The sequence below is a fragment of the Corythoichthys intestinalis genome, unplaced genomic scaffold (assembly GCF_030265065.1).
Source record: "Corythoichthys intestinalis isolate RoL2023-P3 unplaced genomic scaffold, ASM3026506v1 HiC_scaffold_23, whole genome shotgun sequence".
Classification (NCBI taxonomy): Eukaryota; Metazoa; Chordata; class Actinopteri; order Syngnathiformes; family Syngnathidae; genus Corythoichthys; species Corythoichthys intestinalis.
The window spans coordinates 5,462,906-5,485,992 of record NW_026651592.1 but is presented as its reverse complement, the minus strand read 5'-3'; the positions used below and the strand labels follow the sequence as shown (position 1 = coordinate 5,485,992).

The 23,087-nt window shown below is 39.6% G+C and overlaps 1 protein-coding gene across 1 annotated transcript in view; it reads left to right on the top strand.

Annotated features, from left to right (window-relative positions):
* LOC130911102 (tyrosine-protein kinase receptor UFO-like) overlaps positions 1–23,087 on the top strand; it is a 99,340-nt gene that overhangs the window by 20,838 nt on the left and 55,415 nt on the right. The window contains exons 2-6 of the mRNA XM_057828814.1: positions 2,292–2,505; positions 5,063–5,163; positions 5,247–5,429; positions 19,168–19,248; positions 21,261–21,376. Coding sequence (XP_057684797.1) covers positions 2,292–2,505; positions 5,063–5,163; positions 5,247–5,429; positions 19,168–19,248; positions 21,261–21,376 — 695 coding nt within the window. The remainder of the gene's footprint in view (positions 1–2,291; positions 2,506–5,062; positions 5,164–5,246; positions 5,430–19,167; positions 19,249–21,260; positions 21,377–23,087) is intronic.

The window sequence follows — 23,087 nt, the reverse complement described above, 5'->3', positions numbered from 1 at the left end:
AAAAATATTTTCAATCAAAGATTAAAATTATTTGAAAAATAAAATTGCCCTCCCCTAATTTTTTTGTTGTTGAAAATTATATGCAAAGAAAATGCCCGTCTAAGGCACTAGTCACATGATCTGTTTGAAAAATTATTTATGACCTATTATAAAAATGTTTTTTTTTTGTTCATTTCATTCCTTTTTGTTGCAGTTTTATTGCTTTACAACTTATATATATATCTACAGTGCCTTGCAAAAGTATTCGGCCCCCTTGAACCTTGCAACCTTTCGCCACATTTCAGGCTTCAAACATAAAGATATAAAATTTTTATTTTTTGTCAAGAATCAACAACAAGTGGGACACAATCGTGAAGTGGAACAAAATTTATTGGATAATTTAAACTTTTTTAACAAATAAAAAACTGAAAAGTGGGGCGTGCAATATTATTCCGCCCCCTTGCGTTAATACTTTGTAGCGCCACCTTTTGCTCCAATTACAGCTGCAAGTCGCTTGGGGTATGTTTCTATCAGTTTTGCACATGGAGAGACTGACATTATTGCCCATTCTTCCTTGCAAAACAGCTCGAGCTCAGTGAGGTTGGATGGAGAGTGTTTGTGAACAGCAGTCTTCAGCTCTTTCCACAGATTCTCGATTGGATTCAGGTCTGGACTTTGACTTGGCCATTCTAACACCTGGATACGTTTATTTTTCAACCATTCCATTGTAGATTTGGCTTTATGTTTTGGATCATTGTCCTGTTGGAAGATAAATCTCCGTCCCAGTCTCAGGTCTTGTGCAGATACCAACAGGTTTTCTTCCAGAATGTTCCTGTATTTGGCTGCATCCATCTTCCCGTCAATTTTAACCATCTTCCCTGTCCCTGCTGAAGAAAAGCAGGCCCAAACCATGATGCTGCCACCACCATGTTTGACAGTGGGGATGGTGTGTTCAGGGTGATGAGCTGTGTTGCTTTTACGCCAAACATATCGTTTTGCATTGTGGCCAAAAAGTTCAATTTTGGTTTCATCTGACCAGAGCACCTTCTTCCACATGTTTGGTGTGTCTCCCAGGTGGCTTGTAGCAAACTATAAACGAGACTTTTTATGGATATCTTTGAGAAATGGCTTTCTTCTTGCCACTCTTCCATAAAGGCCAGATTTGTGCAGTGTACGACTGATTGTTGTCCTATGGACAGACTCTCCCACCTCAGCTGTAGATCTCTGCAGTTCATCCAGAGTGATCATGGGCCTCTTGGCTGCATCTCTGATCAGTTTTCTCCTTGTTTGAGAAGAAAGTTTGGAAGGACGGCCGGGTCATGGTAGATTTGCAGTGGTCTGATGCTCCTTCCATTTCAATATGATGGCTTGCACAGTGCTCCTTGAGATGTTTAAAGCTTGGGAAATCTTTTTGTATCCAAATCCGGCTTTAAACTTCTCCACAACAGTATCTCGGACCTGCCTGGTGTGTTCCTTGGTTTTCATAATGCTCTCTGCACTTTAAACAGAACCCTGAGATTATCACAGAGCTGGTGCATTTATACGGAGACTTGATTACACACATTTGGATGCTATTTATCATCATCGGTCATTTAGGACAACATTGGATCATTCAGAGATCCTCACTGAACTTCTGGAGTGAGTTTGCTGCACTGAAAGTAAAGGGGCCGAATAATATTGCACGCCCCACTTTTCAGTTTTTTATTTGTTAAAAAAGTTTAAATTATCCAATAAATGTTGTTCCACTTCACGATTGTGTCCCACTTGTTGTTGATTCTTGACATAAAAATTAAATTTCATATCTCTATGTTTGAAGCCTGAAATGTGGCGAAAGGTTGCAAGATTCAAGGGGGCCGAATACTTTTGCAAGGCACTGTATATAGGAAAGTCAATTACATGCAATGACACTTTTCGGCCACCGGGGGGGCCTTGCCTGGCCCCCTCTTAAAATCCGCTTATGATGGCTACCAAATTACAAGACGATAGATTGGCGAATGAGGGAAGAGTAGGACCTCAAATTTAGTGTCCACAAGAACAACAACAACACAATGCTTGTTTTATAGCAATCTTGTTTAATGAAGTTTTAATTAATTTTTATAAAAAACGTAAACTTGTGGTGTGGTCATCTTGAATGTGCTTTATGATATGCACTTGTTCACCACTGCTGACGGCGCTATACGTCCAATCCATTCTGACTGGGAGTCCCAGTCTCCCAGTCAAAACGGATTGACCGTCTAGTGCCCTCAATGGCCACTATTTAATCACACTTGTGTCAATGGCAGCAAGTAAATCCCGCCTGTCTTTTTTCTTAGATTTGGAGTTTGAGAAACAACTAGCCACCGTTATCTCATCGGTGGGCAAACCCGTGAGGCTGGAATGCGGCCTGTTAGCCACGTTAGACGACGACGAAATTCCCCCCAACGTGTACTGGATGAAAGACGGCGCTCCACTGGCCTTCGTGGAAAACGACGACTACCAAATGCTGGTTTTTGGAACGGACCGCTGGATCGTTCACAGCACCCTCAGGTTGGCCTCCTTTTTGCATCCACGTGTGATAAAACTGGAACGTGGGATGTGCTGTTTATTTTTATTTTTTGTTCCGACCATATTTCAAATATTAAGTTGAGGTTAGGGATGCGAGTGTTTAATGACTGTGCAAAAATGAACAATAAGGAGCATTCATGAAGTGGGAAAATTGGAACAAGGTCATTTCTGATTAAGCAGCACAACTAATGCAAAAAGCTTCAAACTAATACATTCAGTAGCAGAAAACATTCCAGATTTTTTATTAGTTTTATGGGGGGTCAGTGGTCTCAAACCTGCGGCCCAGGGGCCAGTTGCGGCCCGCAGATCAATATTTTGTGCCCCCCGTTCAACATCCAATTATCAGGCATGAAAATCACTCACCTTTTGGCGAAATTCGCCGTTTTGAAGTCAAAAAGGGTGACCTACGTGAATTGTGTAGATCCGAGGAGATAATTTTTTGGGGAGGGGGGGTTGTAAGTCCATCTAACTAACGACAAGTTTTATTGAAGTTGCTAAGCCTGTCGCGATATGCAATGAGTACATTTATCGCAAGGTAAATAAAAGTGAGAATTTTCACGGCTGCGTTTTATCACCGCGTGCGTTCATTTATTTGTGCGTGCGTGTAGATGACATATGAGACTCCAGTTGTTGTGTCCAGATGTTATTGGTCAACAACACGCCGTAGAATTACAGTTCACACATACAAAATAAGGAAACACATAAAACAAACACTGTAAACGTTAGCATTGCTACATTGAGACTAATGGGGAAAAAAGACAACTTACTTTAAAGTGCCTGTGACACGAAAAAGCCTGTTTATTTCATAATACACGCGGTATTTTATGCCCCTGAATGATATGGGCCGCTTGGATGTGTGTGGAAGCGATCGCTATTTTTATTTAGTTTTTTGAATCCCGCGCCATGAAAATGAGTGACTTCCGGCTTTGGTCTTGCATTGAGGAGGAGGGCGCTGTGACGTGTACGGTAGAAGACGTCCTCTTCACGCTACAGTGTACTGTTGTGTATGAGGACGAAGGATTCAGCTGATTTTGCGGATTAATACGTTTATTTTTCGCATCACGGCAAGCCAAACGACTGCAGAAAAATCATTCTGTATGAGGGAGAGGCGTATGCGTCTTTTTGGAGTTTCAAAAGGTTCCCATTCACCGTGGATATTTACTGTGTGACCATTGGACTTACGAGGAAGTGAGTAAACATCTTGTTTTGTATTATGTCAAATACGACTACAGTGATTACAAAGTAAACACTACAAACTTCCTTTAAATGAAGGACTACTTACGTTTGATCATTGATAGGCATGTAAAAAGCTCTCCTAATGCTCATTAGCAGCAGCACGTTAGCTGCACAACAACTCCAGCCACCCTCCTCCGGGGAACGAACGGTAAATTGCTCTCCGCCGGGTGGTTTGCCGATCCGCGAAGACAATCGACAACCGGGTCGTCATGTCAAATAATTCAGGATAGTTATGTGTAATTTTCCGCTTCGAAGACTTTGAAACATCACTCGGTTCGGGTTAGCATGTCGGCTAGCTGTCACGCCTTCTGTTTTGTTTATATTCTCCGAAGCCAGGGAAGGGAAATGACATATGTCCGATTTAGGTGTCATAAAATATCGTTCGGGAGGTGCGACAGTAAAGGTGAAGTCGACAGTTTTGACCATTATGGAGTAATTTTGCCATGTCGTCCTGAATAAATGCATTTTTATTATTTCATATTCCATTCAGCACAAGACTGTTATTTGTCATGACCATGCCATTTATTAGCAATTGGGGAAAATACTTGGATAAAAAAATGGAAAAATGACAATGCACTCTCTAAAACGCAAACCTGCTGTTATTAAAGGTGACACTTCAAACATGAACATTTGCAAACGATGCGAAAAAAAATAAAAAAAAATCAATTACTGACACCTCATGCATGACGAAAAGAGAAGTACGTTTTTTTTTGTTTTTTTTTACTGACTGCTAAGCTTTTGGTTACTGGCTTAGCGGGCGTACTTGCCGTGAACATTTCAAAATAAAAGCACATCACAACATGCAAATGAAGATTTCTGGAGTCAATCTCACATACTTCAGATTCTGCGCTCTGAATAGCTTTAAAATGACACCCATAATGAAAAATGTGTGTTCAACTTTGCTAACATGCGCACTTTGCTCGACAAGATGACAGTCAAGTTGACAGTCATTTTGGATCAAATAAACAGTTGATGGGGTCTAATTGCAAGAGAACAAACATGGCTTTGGGTTTCTCACCTATTTTAGATTGTGCACTTAGCTAGCTTTCAAATGACAGGCTCACCTGAAGGTCACCTAATTTTATTCAGAATAGTTCATTATACTCCTGTTCCAATTTGCTAATGTTTTGGAAAAAAATCCTGTTCTATGGATTTTTTTTAACCCAGAAATCTCAAAATAACACATTTTAAAACAGTATTTTCAATACCGTGAAACCGTGATATTTTTGCTTAAGGTTATCAAACTGTCAGAATCTCATACCGGCACATGCCTAGACTCAACACGATCATTCACTCTCTCCAGGATTAAAAGTGTCCAGCTTTCCGACATGGGCACCTATCAGTGTGCGGCAGATGTAGAAGGCCAGCAGATTTTGTCCACGGAAGGCAGCATCCTGCTGGAAGGTGAGCTTCGCCGTCCCTTAAAATCGGCACCCCAAAAACACAACCGAGCAAAGTCTGAGTCTGACCTACGCTTCCTTTGTCAGGTCTTGCTCACTTCTCCACCGAGCCGCAGCACATGTCCGTGGTTGCCAACGAGAGCTTTAGCCTACACTGCGTGGCCCACGGGCCGCCAGAACCGGTCCACATCATCTGGTTACAAGACGGCGCTCCTCTCAACACTGTTGACGACCCAGTGGCCCTGTCGCCCTCCACGCTCAACATCACGGGTTAGACATCTGTCATCCACTTGAATGCAAACCAAGTTGTTACCTGACTAATCGATAAATTGAACAATCGAATAATCGATTCTAAAAACTGACATGTGAAATACAGTTAAAGGGATCCTCTATTTTTAGGACAAGTAATTCTTAAAAGATAAATGTTAGTATGAGTTATAATAATTTGATATTAAAACCCCTCTTAATGTTTTTGTTTTAATAAAGTTTGTAAAATTATTTTAAGTGATAGGTCGCCATTCTTGTTACGTCGTAGTGCGTGACGTCACGGGTCCCGTTGCCGAAATTCCAGCGTGTCACTCGTTAGCTTTCCCAACATGTCGTCAGTTCTACCCTTCCTATTTGAACCATATCTGAAAAGTGAAGAGCAGGACAGCTAGAGCTGGGAATCTTTGGGCACCTAACGGTTCAATTACGATTACGATTCAGAGGCTCCGATTCGATTATAAAACGATTATTGATCCACTCCCTCCCTCCCTTTTTTTTTTTTTTTTTTAATGTTTTGTACATTAGTTCCAAAATTGTTCAAAAATACTCTCAGGCTAAACCAATTTCAGTATCAAGTTAACATAAAGCAGTAAACAAATATACAAAAATAACAGTAAATAAAAAACTCCAGTCCCCATTCTGTATCAGCAGCTTTAAACTACGTACAATTAATTTAATGTTGTGAATCAACCGATAAAGTTGTTAAAATTGCTCCTGTTATTCCATAATTTCCCTTTTGTCTACTTTTGACATGTTAAAGTTTTAAAACTATTTTAAAGATAGATTCAAGTCAATATTTTAGCGATTTAGGAGTATTTTAGATAAAAAGTTAATTAGGTTTGCTTGGAAGGTTCGCTACAACAGCCTTGCAGGGAAGTGTACTGCTTTAAGATGGCGGCCGTTTACTAACGCCCGCATCTAGCTTTTTGTAGATGTGCTGCTAACGCTACCGAATCTATATTGCATCTAGTCCTATATAAATTATATCTACCGTAATATTATGTGGATGTACTTTGTAGCAGCTTTTCGGCAGCAGTCAGGTATGTTGTTGTGTTTTTTTATCTCGTAGCATGAGTTGAGCTAGAGCCGTGAGTTGAGCATTGGCATTACCCGACGGGCCGGGTAATGAGAAGCATGATGTTTAGCTACTCTCGCTCCGTTCCTCATTGCGTCCCGAAGCTGAGTGTGTTGTACTTCCGCTTTACGTGGCATGTTTCAATTATCGGAATTTGGATGTTTGTGAATCGTTCTCGAATCTTCCACGGCCGAATCGCGAATAATCTAAGAATCGGAAATTTTGCACATCTCTAAGGACAGCACTGTCGGTCGTTCACAAGACGAGCTTCAGGGAAAAATTTGTGCGGCAAATACCTGATAAGACAAAAGTTGGGCAAAACTGGTGATGCGAGAGAGTTCCGTTGGGAACTCCGGTTGGGAGCGAGAGTGTATGCTGTCCGGTTTTATTAGCAGATATTCAAGGTAAGCATATTGCGTTTTCAAACTTATCCCAATATAATTATGTAGATTGTTAGCATCCAGAGCTGTCGTGTGCTTTACATACAGTACAGGCCAAAGAGCACACCTTATGTAATCCATGTCTTGTAGATTGTAACGCGTGGTAGCTAGGATACGTGTATAAAAGTACTAAAAAGGGGAGAAGCTTCCACTTATGCACATTTATTCACAAAAAATAATATTTCCACCTTGACCACTCTTCGCTCGGGAGCTCAGCAGTATGCAAACACGCGTTCCCTGACGAACTCCAACATTGTCAACATAACAGCATAACATAGTCAACATAAAAGATAGCAATAATAATCCAAATCCACGTTTTTTACTTACTCGAAGATCCAGGAATTAGACCGATCCCATGGCAATGTCGCAGCCGCGATCAGGCCGTCGATTCCACAAAATAGACTGATCCGAAAAGCCGCTGTGGGACCGACGAATCGAAAAAAATGGACAGATCTGAAACCAATATTGCAAACGCGGTGAGACCGTCGGATCCAGAAAATAGACGGATCCCTTACTTCACTGAGGATCCAGGAAAAATGTTCGGGCGCCAGTTGTAACGCGTGGTGGGGAGGATACGTGCATACAGGGACCATAAAGGGGGAGAAGCTTCCACTTATGCACATTTATTCACTAAAAATAATAATTCCACTTTGACCACTCACTTCACTCCCCTTGTTTCCATTTGACTGGAAATTGCATCCAAAAGCAGCACATCGTGGCATTTTACTTCGCGAGTTTAGGCAGCAATAAGCAATTGTTGAACACGCTACACATTTGGCATGATCCCAATGACGTCATCACTGCGAGTCCGCAAACCATGGCGCAAACTAACGGTCAAAATATGTAGTAAATATTATAAAATATTGCCATTGATTTAACATTTTATGTGTTTCTGACAACATATTTTAGTACAAGAGAACAATTGTGGTTTAATAGCGCCTACATGTATTTAAGTTAGAGGATCACTTTAAGCCTCAATTTAACGGACGAATGTGGGTGAGGGATTGCTGTTATTGCCGATTGTCTGTTAAGTTGAAGCACTTCTTCCTTGACCAAAACACTAAATACAATACAAATAATTGTAATTTTTTTTGGGGGGGGGGAGTTTTTAGCAGTGTTGTTCTCGTCAACGATGATGATAATGAAAACATTTCGTCAAGGGACAATTTTTTTCATGACAATGACAAGCTAAAAATGTGTCTTGGGGGACTAAAATATAACAAAATGATGCCAGTTGTCGTCTGACTTGAAGAACGAGATGAAAATTTGCCATAGTTTCCGTCATAGGTTCACAATGGGTGACATTGTCTTACCGCATGTGCAGTTAGCACGCATCTTAGCACTGTTTGGTTGTGTCACTAATGAGACGTACGTGCTGCGCCTTTCCCCCGCCCCACACTCAAACTTACTCACCAGCCAGTGAGTAAGCTTCTGCCCACTCTAGGCTCCTTTTGTGAAACACATGTGCAGGTGGTGGTTGGTAAGTTTTATTTTCTTATCTTGGCTAGCTATGCCATGTTGCTGTAGCCTTTAAAGTTCTGTGCCGAGTGATAATCACACACTACGTAACTTGTAGCGTTAGCAGAGTGTTCGCATTAGCATAGCTTTAGCGTTAGCATTAGCATTTAGCATCGTGAGTGTCGTCTTACTCTTGGAAAACCTTTTATATACAGTTTGTGGCGTCCAGGTGAGTTTAATTAATTGAAAATAATGTATTTTATAATGTATTGACCTGTTGACTGTGTATTATCATCATGAAGATGGTGATGTCCTTGTAGACTCGACAATTGTGTGGTCGTCCGTCAATGTTCATTCAAAATTGTTGGAAATGTTTTTTTATTTATTTACAGTGTGGCAAATAAGTATTTGGTCAACCACTAATTGTGCAAGTTCTCCCACTTGAAAATATTAGAGAGGCCTGTAATTGTCAACATGGGTAAACCTCAACCGTGAGAGACAGAATGTGGGGGGGGGAGAAACAGAAAATCACATTAATTGATTTTTAAAGAATTTATATTTGCAAATCATGGTGGAAAATTAAGTATTTGGTCAATACCAAAAGTTAATCTCAATACTTTGTTATGTACCCTTTGTTGGCTATAACGGAGGCCAAACATTTTCTGTAACTCTTCACAAGCTTTTCACACACTGTTGCTGGTATTTTGGCCCATTCCTCCATGCATATCTCCTCTAAAGCAGTGATATTTTGGGGCTGTCGTTGGGCAACGCGGACTTTCAACTCCCTCCACAGATTTTCTATGGGGTTGAGATCTGGAGACTGGCTAGGCCACTCCAGGACCTTGAAATGCTTATTACGAAGCCACTCCTTTGTTGCCCTGGCTGTGTGTTTGGGATCATTGTCATGCTGAAAGACTCAGCCACGTCTCATCTTCAATGCCCTTGCTGATGGAAGGAGATTTTCACTCAAAATCGCTCGATACATGGCCCCATTCATTCTTTCCTTTACACAGATCAGTCGTCCTGGTCCCTTTGCAGAAAAAACAGCCCCAAAGCATGATGTTTACACCCCCATGCTTCACAGTGGGTATGGTGTTCTTCGGATGCAATTCAGTATTCTTTCTCCTCCAAACACGGGAACCTGGATGTGTACTGCCTTCAGCAGGGGGATCCGTCTGGCCGTGCAGGATTTGAGTCCCTGGCGGCGCATTGTGTTACTGATAGTAGCGTTTGTTACTGTGTTCCCAGCTCACTGTAAGTCATTCACTAGGTCCCCCCGTATTATTCTGGGATTTTTGCTCACCGTTCTTGCTATCATTTTGACGCCACAGGGTGAGATCTTGCATGGAGCCACAGATCGAGGGAGATTATCAGTGGTCATGTATGTCTTCCATTTTCTAATAATTGCTCCCACAGTTGATTTCTTTACACCAAGCGTTTTACCTATTGGAGATTCAGTCTTCCCAGCCTGGTGCAGATCTACAATTTTGTCTGTGGTGTCCTCCGACAGCTCTTTGGTCTTGGCCATAGTGGCGTTTGGAGTGTGACAGACTGAGGTTGTGGACAGGTGTCTTTTATACCGATGATGAGTTAAAACAGGTGCCATTAATACAGGTAACGAGTGGAGCCTCATTAGAACTTGTTAGAAGAAGTTAGACCTCTTTGACAGCCAGAAAGCTTGCTTGTTTGTAGGTGACCAAATACTTATTTTCCACTGTAATTTGGAAATAAATTCTTTAAAAATCAAACAATGTGATTTTCTGTTTTTTTTTCCACATTCTGTCTCTGATGGTTGAGGTTTACCCATGTTGACAACTACAGGCCTCTCTAATCTTTTCAAGTTGGAGAACTTTCACAATTGGTGGACTAAATACTTATTTGCCCCACTGTATCTATTCATGGAGTAAAACATTTTGAGTAATAGTCGACTAAAACGGGACAAAATTTGTCTGAGTTTTCGTTGACTAAAACTAGACGAAGATGAACACATTTTGAAAAAATGACTAAGACTAATAAGTATTTTCGTCCAAAAGAGCAAGACAAAAATTAAAAGGGCAACCAAAAACAACACTGGTTGTTAGCCTTCCTTTAAACATTGCCATGATGATGGTGAAAGTTCCATGATTGTGAAAAAGAAGCTGTCCCAATCAGACGCTACGATTCTGGCGGATCGTGTTTGTTAAATCATAATTCTTTTGGTGTTGGACTGTCGGTTATATCGAGGTTTTACACTTAATAGATTTTACATTATAATAAATAGTAAGGCTGGGACTTTAACGCATTAATTTCGATTGATTAATTATAAAGCTTTTAACGCGTTAAAAATTTTAACGCAATTAATTGTTTCAGTTCCATTTGTCTGCATGCGGAACCTTCCTACTCATGTGTTTCTGGTACGCTGGTAAATCTGATGCACACAAACAAACGCTAACAGCAGCAGTGATGGGAGGCGACATTTTATTTGGACAGTTAGGGGCTAGTTTTCCCCTACAAAACGCATCCTGATAGGACAATGGACAAGAGCATTGTTTTGTGCAAGCTGCCGACGCGGCCGCGCGCCTTCCCGCCCGCCCTTTAACCAGGGCGCGGCGGCGGCGAGGGTCCCGGCGCGGTCGGCTTGGCGGTCACGGTTGCACCCGGCGGGCTGCCTCGGCCGGTGCTTGTGCAAGCTGCTATTCGATGACGAAAAGCAGACCAAAGAAGACCGATTGAAGTCTGTCGAGTATGTTGGTTTGACACGGGACCACTGGACTTTCTTGAGCAATTCTAACTATCTCAGAGTGACCGCACATACAATACAAGTCGTCAACAATGAATGGCATTTGGCGTCTTTCGTCCTGACTGTGCAAAAAGCCAACGACAGACGCTAAACAGTAAACTGTGCAGACCAGTTTTTTTTCGGTAGCTGAGTCCTGGGAGATTGAACGAAAAGTCACAACAATTGGTACGGATTGTTGAATAACTTAATGTTGAAGTGTTGCACTTTGTTATTTTCTTGCAGTTTAATTATCAGTGTTTACATTTCACTATTTGAAAGAAAATATTTGGCAATATTTTATGCCTCATAGTTTTATCTTGTAACTACTGAAAAGTAGTTATGTATACAGTTAAAAAACAGTAACTATCTAAAGAAAAATGTTTTCAAAGAACATAAATAATCCGGGTGCCTGAAACACTTTAAACCTGAATAGCTGTATGAGCACTTTGACCAATTGTATGCTGATGACATTACATATTAACAGTAATAAATTTGTTGTTAAGCTCAAAAAGGCTTTTTTTATTGAGAACACCATTTGTTTTGTCAATATATGGTTTTCAATTAGAATGCGATTAATTTCGATTAATTAATTACAGACCCTGTAATTAACTCGATTAAAAATTTTAATCGAGTCCCACCACTAATAAATAGATATTTTTGCTAAAGAAAAAGAAAAATACCAGCGCAAAAAAATTAAAGCAAATCATTTGTGAGCTTTTTAAATGATTGTGTTTCATTGCCATTGACGATGATAGACGTCCAATCTATTGGAACTGAGAGGGGCTGGCAGTGAATGTCAATGTTAGTTCCAATTATGGCTTTGGCATAGACTTCATAACCTATTGACATGACACGGGAAACAGGGCCGATTCGTATTCAAAAACTCAATTTAAAATATTTTCAAAACCAAAGCTGCTATCGACCTAAAACCAAAACAGGCACCGACCTTAGCCATATATGAGTCTCCATGAGCAGTGTCATCAAAAAATTCAAAGTCGTTCCCTTATAAAATCCCGATTCATTATTTTTTATACAAGTATAACACAACTTAAAATGGCTATAAAAGTCTCAGATTTTACACTAGATGCACAAAAATCTTGTAATTTTAGAAATGGATGCAACAGACAAAAAACATATGCTTGGTAATTATCTCATTTTAGAAGAAGCTTCAAAACAAATAAATTCAAACTTTTTCACAAGGTAAGTTTCAAAATTCCCTCATGACGTTAAACACAACATAAAAAAAAAATTATACTAACCTAGTTGGACGATTGCCATTTTAGAAGAGAAAGGTTAAATAAAAAAAAAAAAAATCAAACTTTTCCCAAGGTGAGTTTAATAATTCCCACATGACAATAAATGCAACATACTAAAATAAATTATACTGAACTAGTTCAGTATAATTGATTCTACATTGGTTCTAAAATTCTTACGCAGTAAACTCATTGTAGTTTAATCGGCTTAAAATGATTCAAGCGAACTACATTGTAACATTCTACACCCAAACCCCGCCTCCTTCCACTTTTGGCCCAAACACAACGAGTAGATTATCAACACAGACGAGCCAGAGGCTATCGGGCCGAGCGCCAACGGAGGACGGGCTCGCGGTCGTGTGGTTGACGGCTCAGGCACGCGGGAGAAGAAGGAGAAGAAAAGGGGGCCGCTTGCAGTTTGAGGGGACGAGAACAGCGAGTATCAGACTTCTAACTGATAAAAAAGCAGCTCAGGCTGGCAGAGGGGGTTGAGTCACACAGGAGAGGATTTAGGGTCTGCTTTGACTCATCGGAACCGGGAACCAACACTCACCTCTGTGGAATGGACAGCTGTTCCAAAACTCACAGACTGTAGAACATCACAAGAACAAGTTCAGTTGTGGAAAAGCATGTCTCTGAGCCATTGATGGGGTTTGACGTCCAATTCATTTGAACTGGGAGGTCTAGCAGCGATTGATCGATTGTTTGGTACCCTTTCATGCATTAATTATTATTCTTTTCAAATTAAATACATTCATATAGGAAAGTGGTTTCAAACCAGAGGCCAATTGTGGCCCACGGGCCAATATTTTGCAGCCCCCGTTCAATAGTACAGTGATTCCTCGCTACTTCGCGCTTCAAACTTCGCACCATCAGTCCATCGCGGATTTTTTTTTTCAATTAAAAAAAATATATATATACAGATTATCTGTCGCTCGCTCCCTGCTCTTTGTTAGTCGGTCAGAGTGCACGTCCAATGGAGTTGTGAATTAAAGTTAACGATCATGCCAGAGTCCCAAACTTCTAAACCGCCGCATGCGTCAATCATTGTTTAACTTGTTAAACAGTTGCTGTGGCAACTCATTGTGTGTAAGTAAGCCGCTCAGAGCGTATTTCAGTAGACTCACTCATTGAAACATTTAATCAAGCCAAGCATTTACTAATACTACCTTCTTGTTTAAAAATAATTACATTAAAATATATATGCACATATTTTTTTTTTAATTATACTTTGGGGGAAAAAGTGAAAAAAAAAAAAAAAAAGCTAAATCTGAACACACACACACACACAATTATGAGGGTTGCGCTAATTTGCGGTTTTTCACTTCTCGCGGCGGTGTCTGGTCCCCATTTCCCCTCGGGAAAAACGAGGGATCACTCTACTGTTAATGTTGCCTTGGCATTTTATATAAAATGAATGAAGTATTTGGGGTCGGGCGGGGGGGTGGGGGGGGTGGGGGGGGTTCCGATAATTCAAATAGTAATACATTGAAAAAACAAATGCAAATGAATTATAAATACAACAGTAATTAAATTATAATTCAAAATTAAATATATTTTTTTTAAAAAGTCACTTCCAAAAATTAAACATACATTATTCAAATTGTGATAAATAATCAGAATTAATCAATGCAAATTGAAAAAGGCATGCATACTAAAAATATAAATCATTCTAAATAAATTAAATAAAAAATAAATTAAAAGCTAAAGAAAGGTCTAAACAATTTCTATTCAACTGAAAAAATAGAAATAAATTAGAAATAAATAATAACAAACCAGTTATGCTCTGGGAATTACAGTGGGGCAAATAAGTATTTAGTCAACCACCAATTGTGCAAGTTCTCCTACTTGAAAAGATCAGAGAGGCCTGTAATTGTCAACATGGGTAAACCTCAACAATGAGAGACAGAATATGGAAAAAAAACAGAAAATCACGTTGTTTGATTTTTTTTTTAAAGCATTTATTTCCAAATTACTGTGGAAAATAAGTATTTGGTCACCTACAAACAAGCAAGCTTTCTGGCTGTCAAAGAGGTCTAACATCTTCTAATCCATTCCACTCGTTACCTGTATTAATGGCACCTGTTTTAACTCATTATCGGTATAAAAGACACCTGTCCACAACCTCAGTCTGTCACACTCCAAACTCCACTATGGCCAAGACCAAAGAGCTGTCGAAGGACACCACAGACAAAATTGTAGATCTGCACCAGGCTGGGAAGACTGAATCTGCAATAGGTAAATTTATTATTTATTATTTATTTTTTCTAATATTTATATAGAACTTGCACAATTAGTGGTTGACTAAATACTTATATGCCCCACTGTATATTAATATATATATATATATATATATATATTTTTTTTTAAATGTCTTTTGACCTCATCTAGCATAACTCTTTGGCTGCCAACGACGACATTAGACGCCCAATCCATTTCGACTGGGAAGAGGCCGGAAGCGATCAAAAGATCTTTAGATTATTTTTATTTATTTCCTAATTGAAATGGATTGGACATCTATTGACATCAATAGCAGCCAAACTACAACACATACTTTGTGATAAGTGAATGAGTTAAGCGAATAACAACTCTTGTATAGATGTCCAATGTCCCTGAAAAGTTCAACAAAATTCTTTCCACTTGGATGCACATGATAAAGCTGTCGTCTGTCCCTTTAAGTGAATTTTCGTCAAGTCCTGCTACTCTTTGATATTTTTATCTCGCTGGACTTTAGCTGCGATCAACTCAAGCTTCAACCTATTTAAAGGAAGACGAAATGGTGACTCACACGTTTATTGTCAAGTGCAAAGGAAGCAGATGTTGGTCAAATTCCACGTGCCAGCATGTGTTTTTGTGTCAGTGGACATGAGAGAAAGTGGCGCAATCTCCAGATGAGAAACACTTTAGTGCCACTCGGCGAAAGTGTGGACTCGGCGTTCTCTTTTCCGCCCGCTTCACAATGGAGGCTTTGCTGCGCGAATGGCACACTGGCGGCACTGTATGTGTGTGGTTGACTGGGAACACGTTTGACAACACTGTGAGGTCATGATGTGGATGTTGTGGAATGTCTCAAGTGTGTGTGAATAAGCCAATGTCAGGATGGGGTTCTTTGATGAATCTAAGCAGAGTGTGAATGGTTGTTTGTCCTGACCTGGGTTATAATAGTTCAGTGATAGCCATTATAATTAGCTTTTTTTCAAGTTGTGCCACCACCTTTAAGTTAACAATAGGGACTTGGTCTATTTGGACATGTATTTTCTAAATTGTTTACAGTTTAGTTCATATTTGTCTGAATATTTAATTGATTTCTGATTTGAGGTAATGACCAAGCTGTGGAAGATCTGGCACGTACGTACCATTTGGAGGGGGGGGATATTTAAGTAGTTAATTTAAGTATTTGATCAATTTGGTAATTTTTCCATTGTTAATTTAAATGCACATTAGTCAGAAGTGGGTAGTCGCGCGTTACATTTACTCCGTTACATTTACTTGAGTGACTTTTTGTGAAAAATGTACTTCTTAGATGTAGTTTTACCACACAATTACCTTTACTTGAGTAGATTTGTGAAGAAGAAACACTACTCAAACTCCGCTACTTTGAGCTACCCTAGAGTTGTTACATTTTGACAGATTATTCTATATACCGTATTTTTTGGACTACAATTCGCACCTGAGTATAAGTCGCACCAGCCATAAAATGCCCAACGAAGAGAAAAAAAACAAATACAAGTCGCACTGGAGTATAGGTTGCATTTTTGGGGGAAATTTACTTGATAAAATCAAAACACATAGAACAGACGTGTCATCTTGAAAGGCAATTTAATATAAAAATACAATAGAGAACAACATGCTGAATAAGTGTACAATGTACAGTGCATGAACAACGAAATGCGAATAGGTCCTGGCTATTCAGCTAAACTCCCAAATGACGATGCTGGAGCTGGACGTCCATATAATTTGCTGAATCAATTTCATCCTCGATACCAAATAGGTTCGCATCGACGTAAATAAATGATAATTAGGTGCTTTTACAGCAATGACATGACACAAACGGTTAGCATGCGTTCGCTAGCATTAGCGCATCGTTCAAACAACCACACAACCAGCTCTAAGTGTCCGATCGCAGGTGGAAAACACACAACAACAACAGAAAAGATGATACACACAGGCGTGGCCTCTGTAGAGAGATTTTACAATCATGAACAATGAACGTAGGTTTGCAGCCGTGTTTCTCTCTCACTAACTCGCCCACTCACTCAGAGCTACGTAGCTGTCGGTCTTCTTCTGGCATGTGAGCGTTCTTCTTCACGTAAACAAGTGCAAGTGCGCCCCCACGTGGGCGTGGAAGCGCCACAAGCTAAAAGCATGCATTTCAATATAAAAAAGTCAATAATACAATTGAACACACATTGCCAAAGGCAGAACGCCAACGTGGCCATAGCTATTAAGTTACTCAGTTTACCAAACCAACAGTGTCACTCCAAAACACCAAAATAACATGTGAAATGATATCATAATGTATTAATAATTTAACACATAAGTCGCTCCTGAGTACAAGTCGCACCCCCAGCCAAACTATGGAGAGGAAAAAAAAAAAAAGAAAAAAAAAAAAACTGCGACTTATAGTCCGAAAAATACCGTATTTTTGACAGAGTTGCCAACAGTGGCTGTCTGTTTCACCAATGAGACGTCACAACAATAACCACATGACTCTTATTATAACAATCATAGGTAACAATGTTTTTTCTCCACTATAGACCCTACCCACGTGACGTCACAACTCCGCTCTCCTGAATGGTACCGCCCACTTGTCCGTCAAAACATAGTGTTAACCTGTTACGGCTACGTACATTTCTCCTATTTACGGCGTGTTTTTCTTCTCCTTAACATTAATAATCAAAATGGTGAAGGCGTGTGTGGCTGTTGGTTGCACTAACAGAGAAGATGGAAGGAGAGACTTGAAGTTTTACCGTATTCCGAGGGATCCAAAGAGGAGAGCGAAATGGACGGCTGCAATTCGACGTGAAAACTGGGCACCAAAAAATCACCACAGACTATGTAGTAGTCATTTTATATCCGGTAAGATGCATTTAAGATATACTTAGAGGGTTTTGGGCTGACAAATAACCACAATTAAGATCATTGCGAGGCTAATCGCCAACAACATACGACGTAGTACGACATAGTTTCAAATTCAAGATGTTTGTGACTTCCCTTTCTTCCACCATCGTTATTTTTTGAATAATATTTAGCTGGTACCAAGTGAAAGAAACTGGCCTCGTCTACGGGGCTGACACACAATTAAGATCATTGCTAGGCTAATCGCCGACAACATACACGTATGTATGTAGTGAGAGTGCTATCGCTAAACCATATAAACATTAAAAGCCTTAACTCCATTGACAAACGACATGAAATACATTAGACTTGACAGTGGATGTTAGCAATAACAAAAGATTTTGAATTGAAAATTTCGTAACTCACCTTTCCAAGCACAAGATAGATTCCTGCCGAATTTTCGTGGACGAGGACCTGTTTCACCCAACCAGCAACGAAGTATTTATAAGCCTCCAAGCTCTTGAAGTTTTTCAAATTTTCGTGAGAATAGGCTGATTTTGTGTGGAAAAGATAATTGTAAATATCAGCGTAGCAGATGTCAGGCAGACAGGGCGAAGACAGTGGGTCGAAAAACATCGATTTGGGCATCAAATATGGATCTGGCGACTGTATAGAACGAAGCTTTTCCACATAACGCCTTTTATGCAACACATCCAGTGAGTTTACGGCATCAGAAAGCACCGGGTCTTCCATGAAATGCATTTTAAATTCCTCGATCAATTGAAAACAATTCTAATACAGAGACAAAATGACGGACAAGTGGGCGGAACCACACAGCGAGCACGTGGTTTTGTGACGTCGGTGGGTAGGGTATATAGGCCACTCATGCTCTTTTGACAGGTGATGTTCTTTGCAGCGAATGAACGAATGTTCCCAGTTCAAAACAGATTGGACGTCTACTAGTGATAAACTCATTCCAATTCACAGCAGAAGCTTGTTTTTCTGTTTATAAGTTGTTTGTAGAATATCCTACAATAATTTCCTAACCAATGTATCGATAATCGTTGTATCGCCATATCGTCAGATCATCGTTATCGTGAGATTTGTATCGCAAATTTATCGTACCGTGAGGTAACAAGAGGTTCCCACTCCTAATTTAGAAGTAACGCGACCTTTACTTGAGTAAATGTTTTGGCTACTCTACCCACCTCTGACATCAGTTGACTTATTGTATGGTGTTAATGTATGGAATTTTGCAATTTGTTGTTATCTAATGAAGTTGGCAATGTTGGGTTTATTTGCTATTATACGCTCAGGTGTTTATTTAGTAGAGTCCCTCATTATTTAAACGGCCACAGATAATTGTCAGGAGGTCAGTTCAGTAGGAGCCTGTTGTTGTTAAACATAGTTTGTCTCGCTTCAAAGTGGAACTCCAAACTTCGATGCGTAGTCCAAAGTAGGTTGCACTACTTTGAAGTTATGCCCCACCTCCCATCCAAAATTTAGTTGTGATTATGAGGGGATAAGCACTCCAGAAAATGAATGGATGGAAAAAACTTTGCTGACAGGCCTTGCACACTCATTGGCTGACTCACGTCGCCACGGAAACCACCACTTACTGCATTATGTTTTGTCTCTCATCAGCTTTCACTGTGTCCAACCAAATTTTCTGCTGAGTTTGTTTTATTCTCTTGCTCAGGTTTGAACCGGACTAGCAGTTTCTCCTGCGAGGCCCAGAACCGTAAGGGCGTTGCTGCCTCCGGCTCCGGCACTGTCACCGGTGAGAGGACTCAAGCCACATGACTTGACTTGGCAGCCGTTAAGTTAGCAGGATTCATGTGTATATTGCAAAAAAAAAAGAAATGTTTGTACCATAACTACTATCCAATTTGCCCAGGCCCTTTGGGGGCCCTAAGCAAAATAATTCCAAGGGGCCCATATTTTTTTGCCCACCATTTCATCACAGTGTACTGTGAAACCCATACATACAATCCAACCCATACGTCCATATTTTGTATATTAATCAGATTTTGTTGCACTGCATACTTCAAACTTCTCACCCCAAGTGATTGTCAGTACTTACAGTAGATAGCGCCAAACCTTTTTCTAAAAGAGGAAAATAAAGAAGTTAAGGATGAACTTGTATTTTCAAGCTTGAAATTACCTATCAAAACTAACAAAAGTCAACTAAAGCAAACTGAAAAAATATATATATATATATATAAATTAAACAATTGCCAGTTTGGGGACCCCCTAGTGGTCAGGGGCCCTAAGCAGCTGCATAGTCTGCATATACGCTGGGCCGGCCCTGCTACTATCATGCGTTTTACCAAAAAATACGACCCCAACAAAGGATTATTCATTTACTTGAGAGAATTTTTTTTAAAAGAATTATCCCTTTTTCAATATTTTTCAATGATTTTTATTCATTTTAGCTTTTTTTTTTTTTTTTTTTTTTTTTTTTTTTTTTTTTTTTGGCCTTTTTCAATGAAAAAAGTTTCAATTAAAACCTGAGTTCTTTCCTAAATAATGTTGGCTATAATGTGATTTTAGAATTTAGATCTTAGAATTTAAATTTTTGAAAAATTAAATTTAGCAATATTAGTAGGGCTGTCAAATGATTAAAATTTTTAATCGAGTTAATCACAGCTTAAAAATTAATTAATCGTAATTAATCGCAATTCAAACCATCTATAGTATATGCCATATTTTTCTGTAAATTATTGCTGGAAAGGAAAGATAAGACACAAGACTGATATATACATTCAACATACTGTACATAAGTACTGTATTTGTTTATTAAGACAATAAATCAACAAGATGGCATTAACGTTATTAACATTCTGTTAAAGTGATCCATAGATAGAAAGACTTGTAGTTATTAAAAGATAAATGTTAGTACAAGTTATAGAAATTTTATATTAAAACCCCTCAATGTTTTCGTTTTTATAAAATTTGTAAAATTTTCAATCAAAAAATAAACAAGTAGCTTGCCATTGTTGATGTCAATAATTACACAATGCTCATGGTGCTGAAACCCATAAAATCAGTCGCACCCAAGCGCCAGCAGAGGGCGACAAAAAAAACAAAAAACACAAGTAACAAGTGGACATGACACTGTGCTGTCATTTTAATTTGTTTGAGCGGGGCATGTGCGTTAAATGCGTCAAATATTTTAACATGATTAATTTAAAAAATGAATTACCACCCGTTAACGCGCTAATTTTGTTAGCCCTAATTATAAGATTGACAAAATATGCCTTGCTTTTTGGGAAATAACTTTTTTTTTTTTTTTTTTTTTTAAACAAAAAAAGTGGGGTTTCTTAATGTAGCATTGTTTTGTTTTTTTACTTAAGGAAAGAAAACGAAAAAATGAAAGAAAACCGGAGAAAGGAAAAGTGAATAAAAAGAAAAACAGTAAAAAAAGGAAAAAAAAAAAAAGTAAAGAAGGAAAAAAAAGACCAAAAAAAAATGGGGAAAATGGAAGAAATAGAAAAGAAAAAAGAGAATATAAAGAAAAAGACAGCAATTGGAAGAAAAATGAAAAATGGTAAGGTAACACTTCATATGACAGTGGCATCAGAAAACTGTCATAAGACCGTTATAATTAGCATAAGCATTAATGAAAGTGTCATCCAGCAAATTTTGTCCCCAACTCCATTTATGTCCAGTCAGCATCTTTAACATCCATTTCAAAGTGACACAATTGTGTTTGAATCTAACTACTAATTTAAATTCAAAAGGATTCCTGTCATTGGCAGCTAAGGATTAATCACCGCCTGTGTTTAACAGTACTACCGGCCGCACCTCACCACCTGCGAGCCACCAACATCACCCCCACCGGCCTGCGTTTGTCATGGCAACCGGGCTTCGGCGGCGTCTACCCGGTTGTCCGCTGCACTATTCAGGTGAGTTCTCCCAAAAAGAAAACCCTCAGCCCCACCCTGCTTTGTCTCCCCGCCTCAAGCAACAGGATCCAATTTCGTTTCGGGAACGCAGGCCTCCCTTAACTAACACCCCTCCCTCTCTGTGGCCATTACGGCGAGTGGAGCCACCCCTAAACGTCTGGTTCTAATAAAGCTCCTCGTACCTCTCAACCCCCCTATTTCTCCCTCGCTGGAACGGCGTAATCATTCAAGGGGCCCGGTCTTGCAAAACAGGGCGAATTCTGAACACTTCGCAGTAAAAAAGGCTGAGCAAAGAACGCACTGATGACAAGTCAGTCTAAAAAAACCACAGCATAACATGTTTTTTTTTTCAAAGTGTGGTCACAATACAGTAATCCTCTGCCGATTCACCATTCACATTGACTATTTGCGGCTCCAAGTTATTACTTTATAATCATTTTTGGTCAGGAAATAAATGATTTACGCTCAAAGTACAAATTCTGGGGATTAATATAATTACATGATCAACTCTCATCATCTAATGTTCTCAACCTTTTCGTTTCTGAAGAAGTTGTGCGACATTTACTTACACGGCTGGCCAAAAGTATTGGCACCCCTGCAATTCTGTCGGATAATGCTCAATTTCTCCCATAAAAATTTCTCCCATAAAATGATTGCAATTACAAATACTTTGGTAGTAATATCTTCATTTTTTTTTTTTTTATTGCAATGGAAAAAACACAAAACACAATGGAAAAACACATTATCATTTTACACAGTACTCAAAAAATGGGACGGACAAAAGTATTGGCACCCTCAGCCTAATACTTAGTAGCACGACCTTTAGACAAAATAAATGCAAACAACCGCTTCCGGTATCCATCAGAGAGTTTCTTAAAATGCTCTGCTGGAATTTTAGACCATTCTTCTTTGGCCAACTGCTCCAAGTCTCCTGAGATTTGAAGGGTACCTTCTCCAAACTGCCATTTTCAGATCTCTCCACAGGTGTTCTATGGGATTCAGGTCTGGACTCATTGCTGGCCACTTTAGAAGTCTCCACTGCTTTCTCTCAAACCATTCTCTAGTGCTTTTGGGTCATTGTCCTGGAAGACCCATGACCTCTGAGGGAGACCCAGCTTTCTCACAATGGGCCCTACATTATGCTGCAAAATTTGTTGGTAGTTTTGAGACTTCATAATGCCATGCACACCGTTAAGCAGTCCAGTGCCAGAGGTAGCAAAGCAACCCCAAAACATCAGGGAATCTCCGCCATGTTTGACTGTGGGGACCGTGTTCTTTTCTTTGAAGGCGTGTTTTTTTTCCTGTAAACTCTATGTTGATGCCTTTTCCCAAAAAGCTCTACTTTTGTCTCATCTGACCAGAGAACATTCTTCCAAAACGTTTTTGGCTTTCTCAACTCCAGCTTAGCTTTTGCATGTGTATGGGTCACAATCTTTCGTTGAAATCTCTCCTCAAATTTTTCCTTTCCGTCCACATCTAGGGAGGTTGTCCACAGTGCCATGGGCTTTACTTATTGATGACACTACGCACGGTACACAGGAACATTCAAGTCTTTGGATGGACTTGTAGCCTTGAGATTGCCCATGTTTCCTCACAATTTTGTTTCTCAAGTCCTCAGACAGTTCTTTGGTCTTCTGTCTTTTCTCCATGCTCAATGTGGTACAAACAAGGACACAGGACAGAGGTTGAGTCATCTTTAATCCACTTTAAC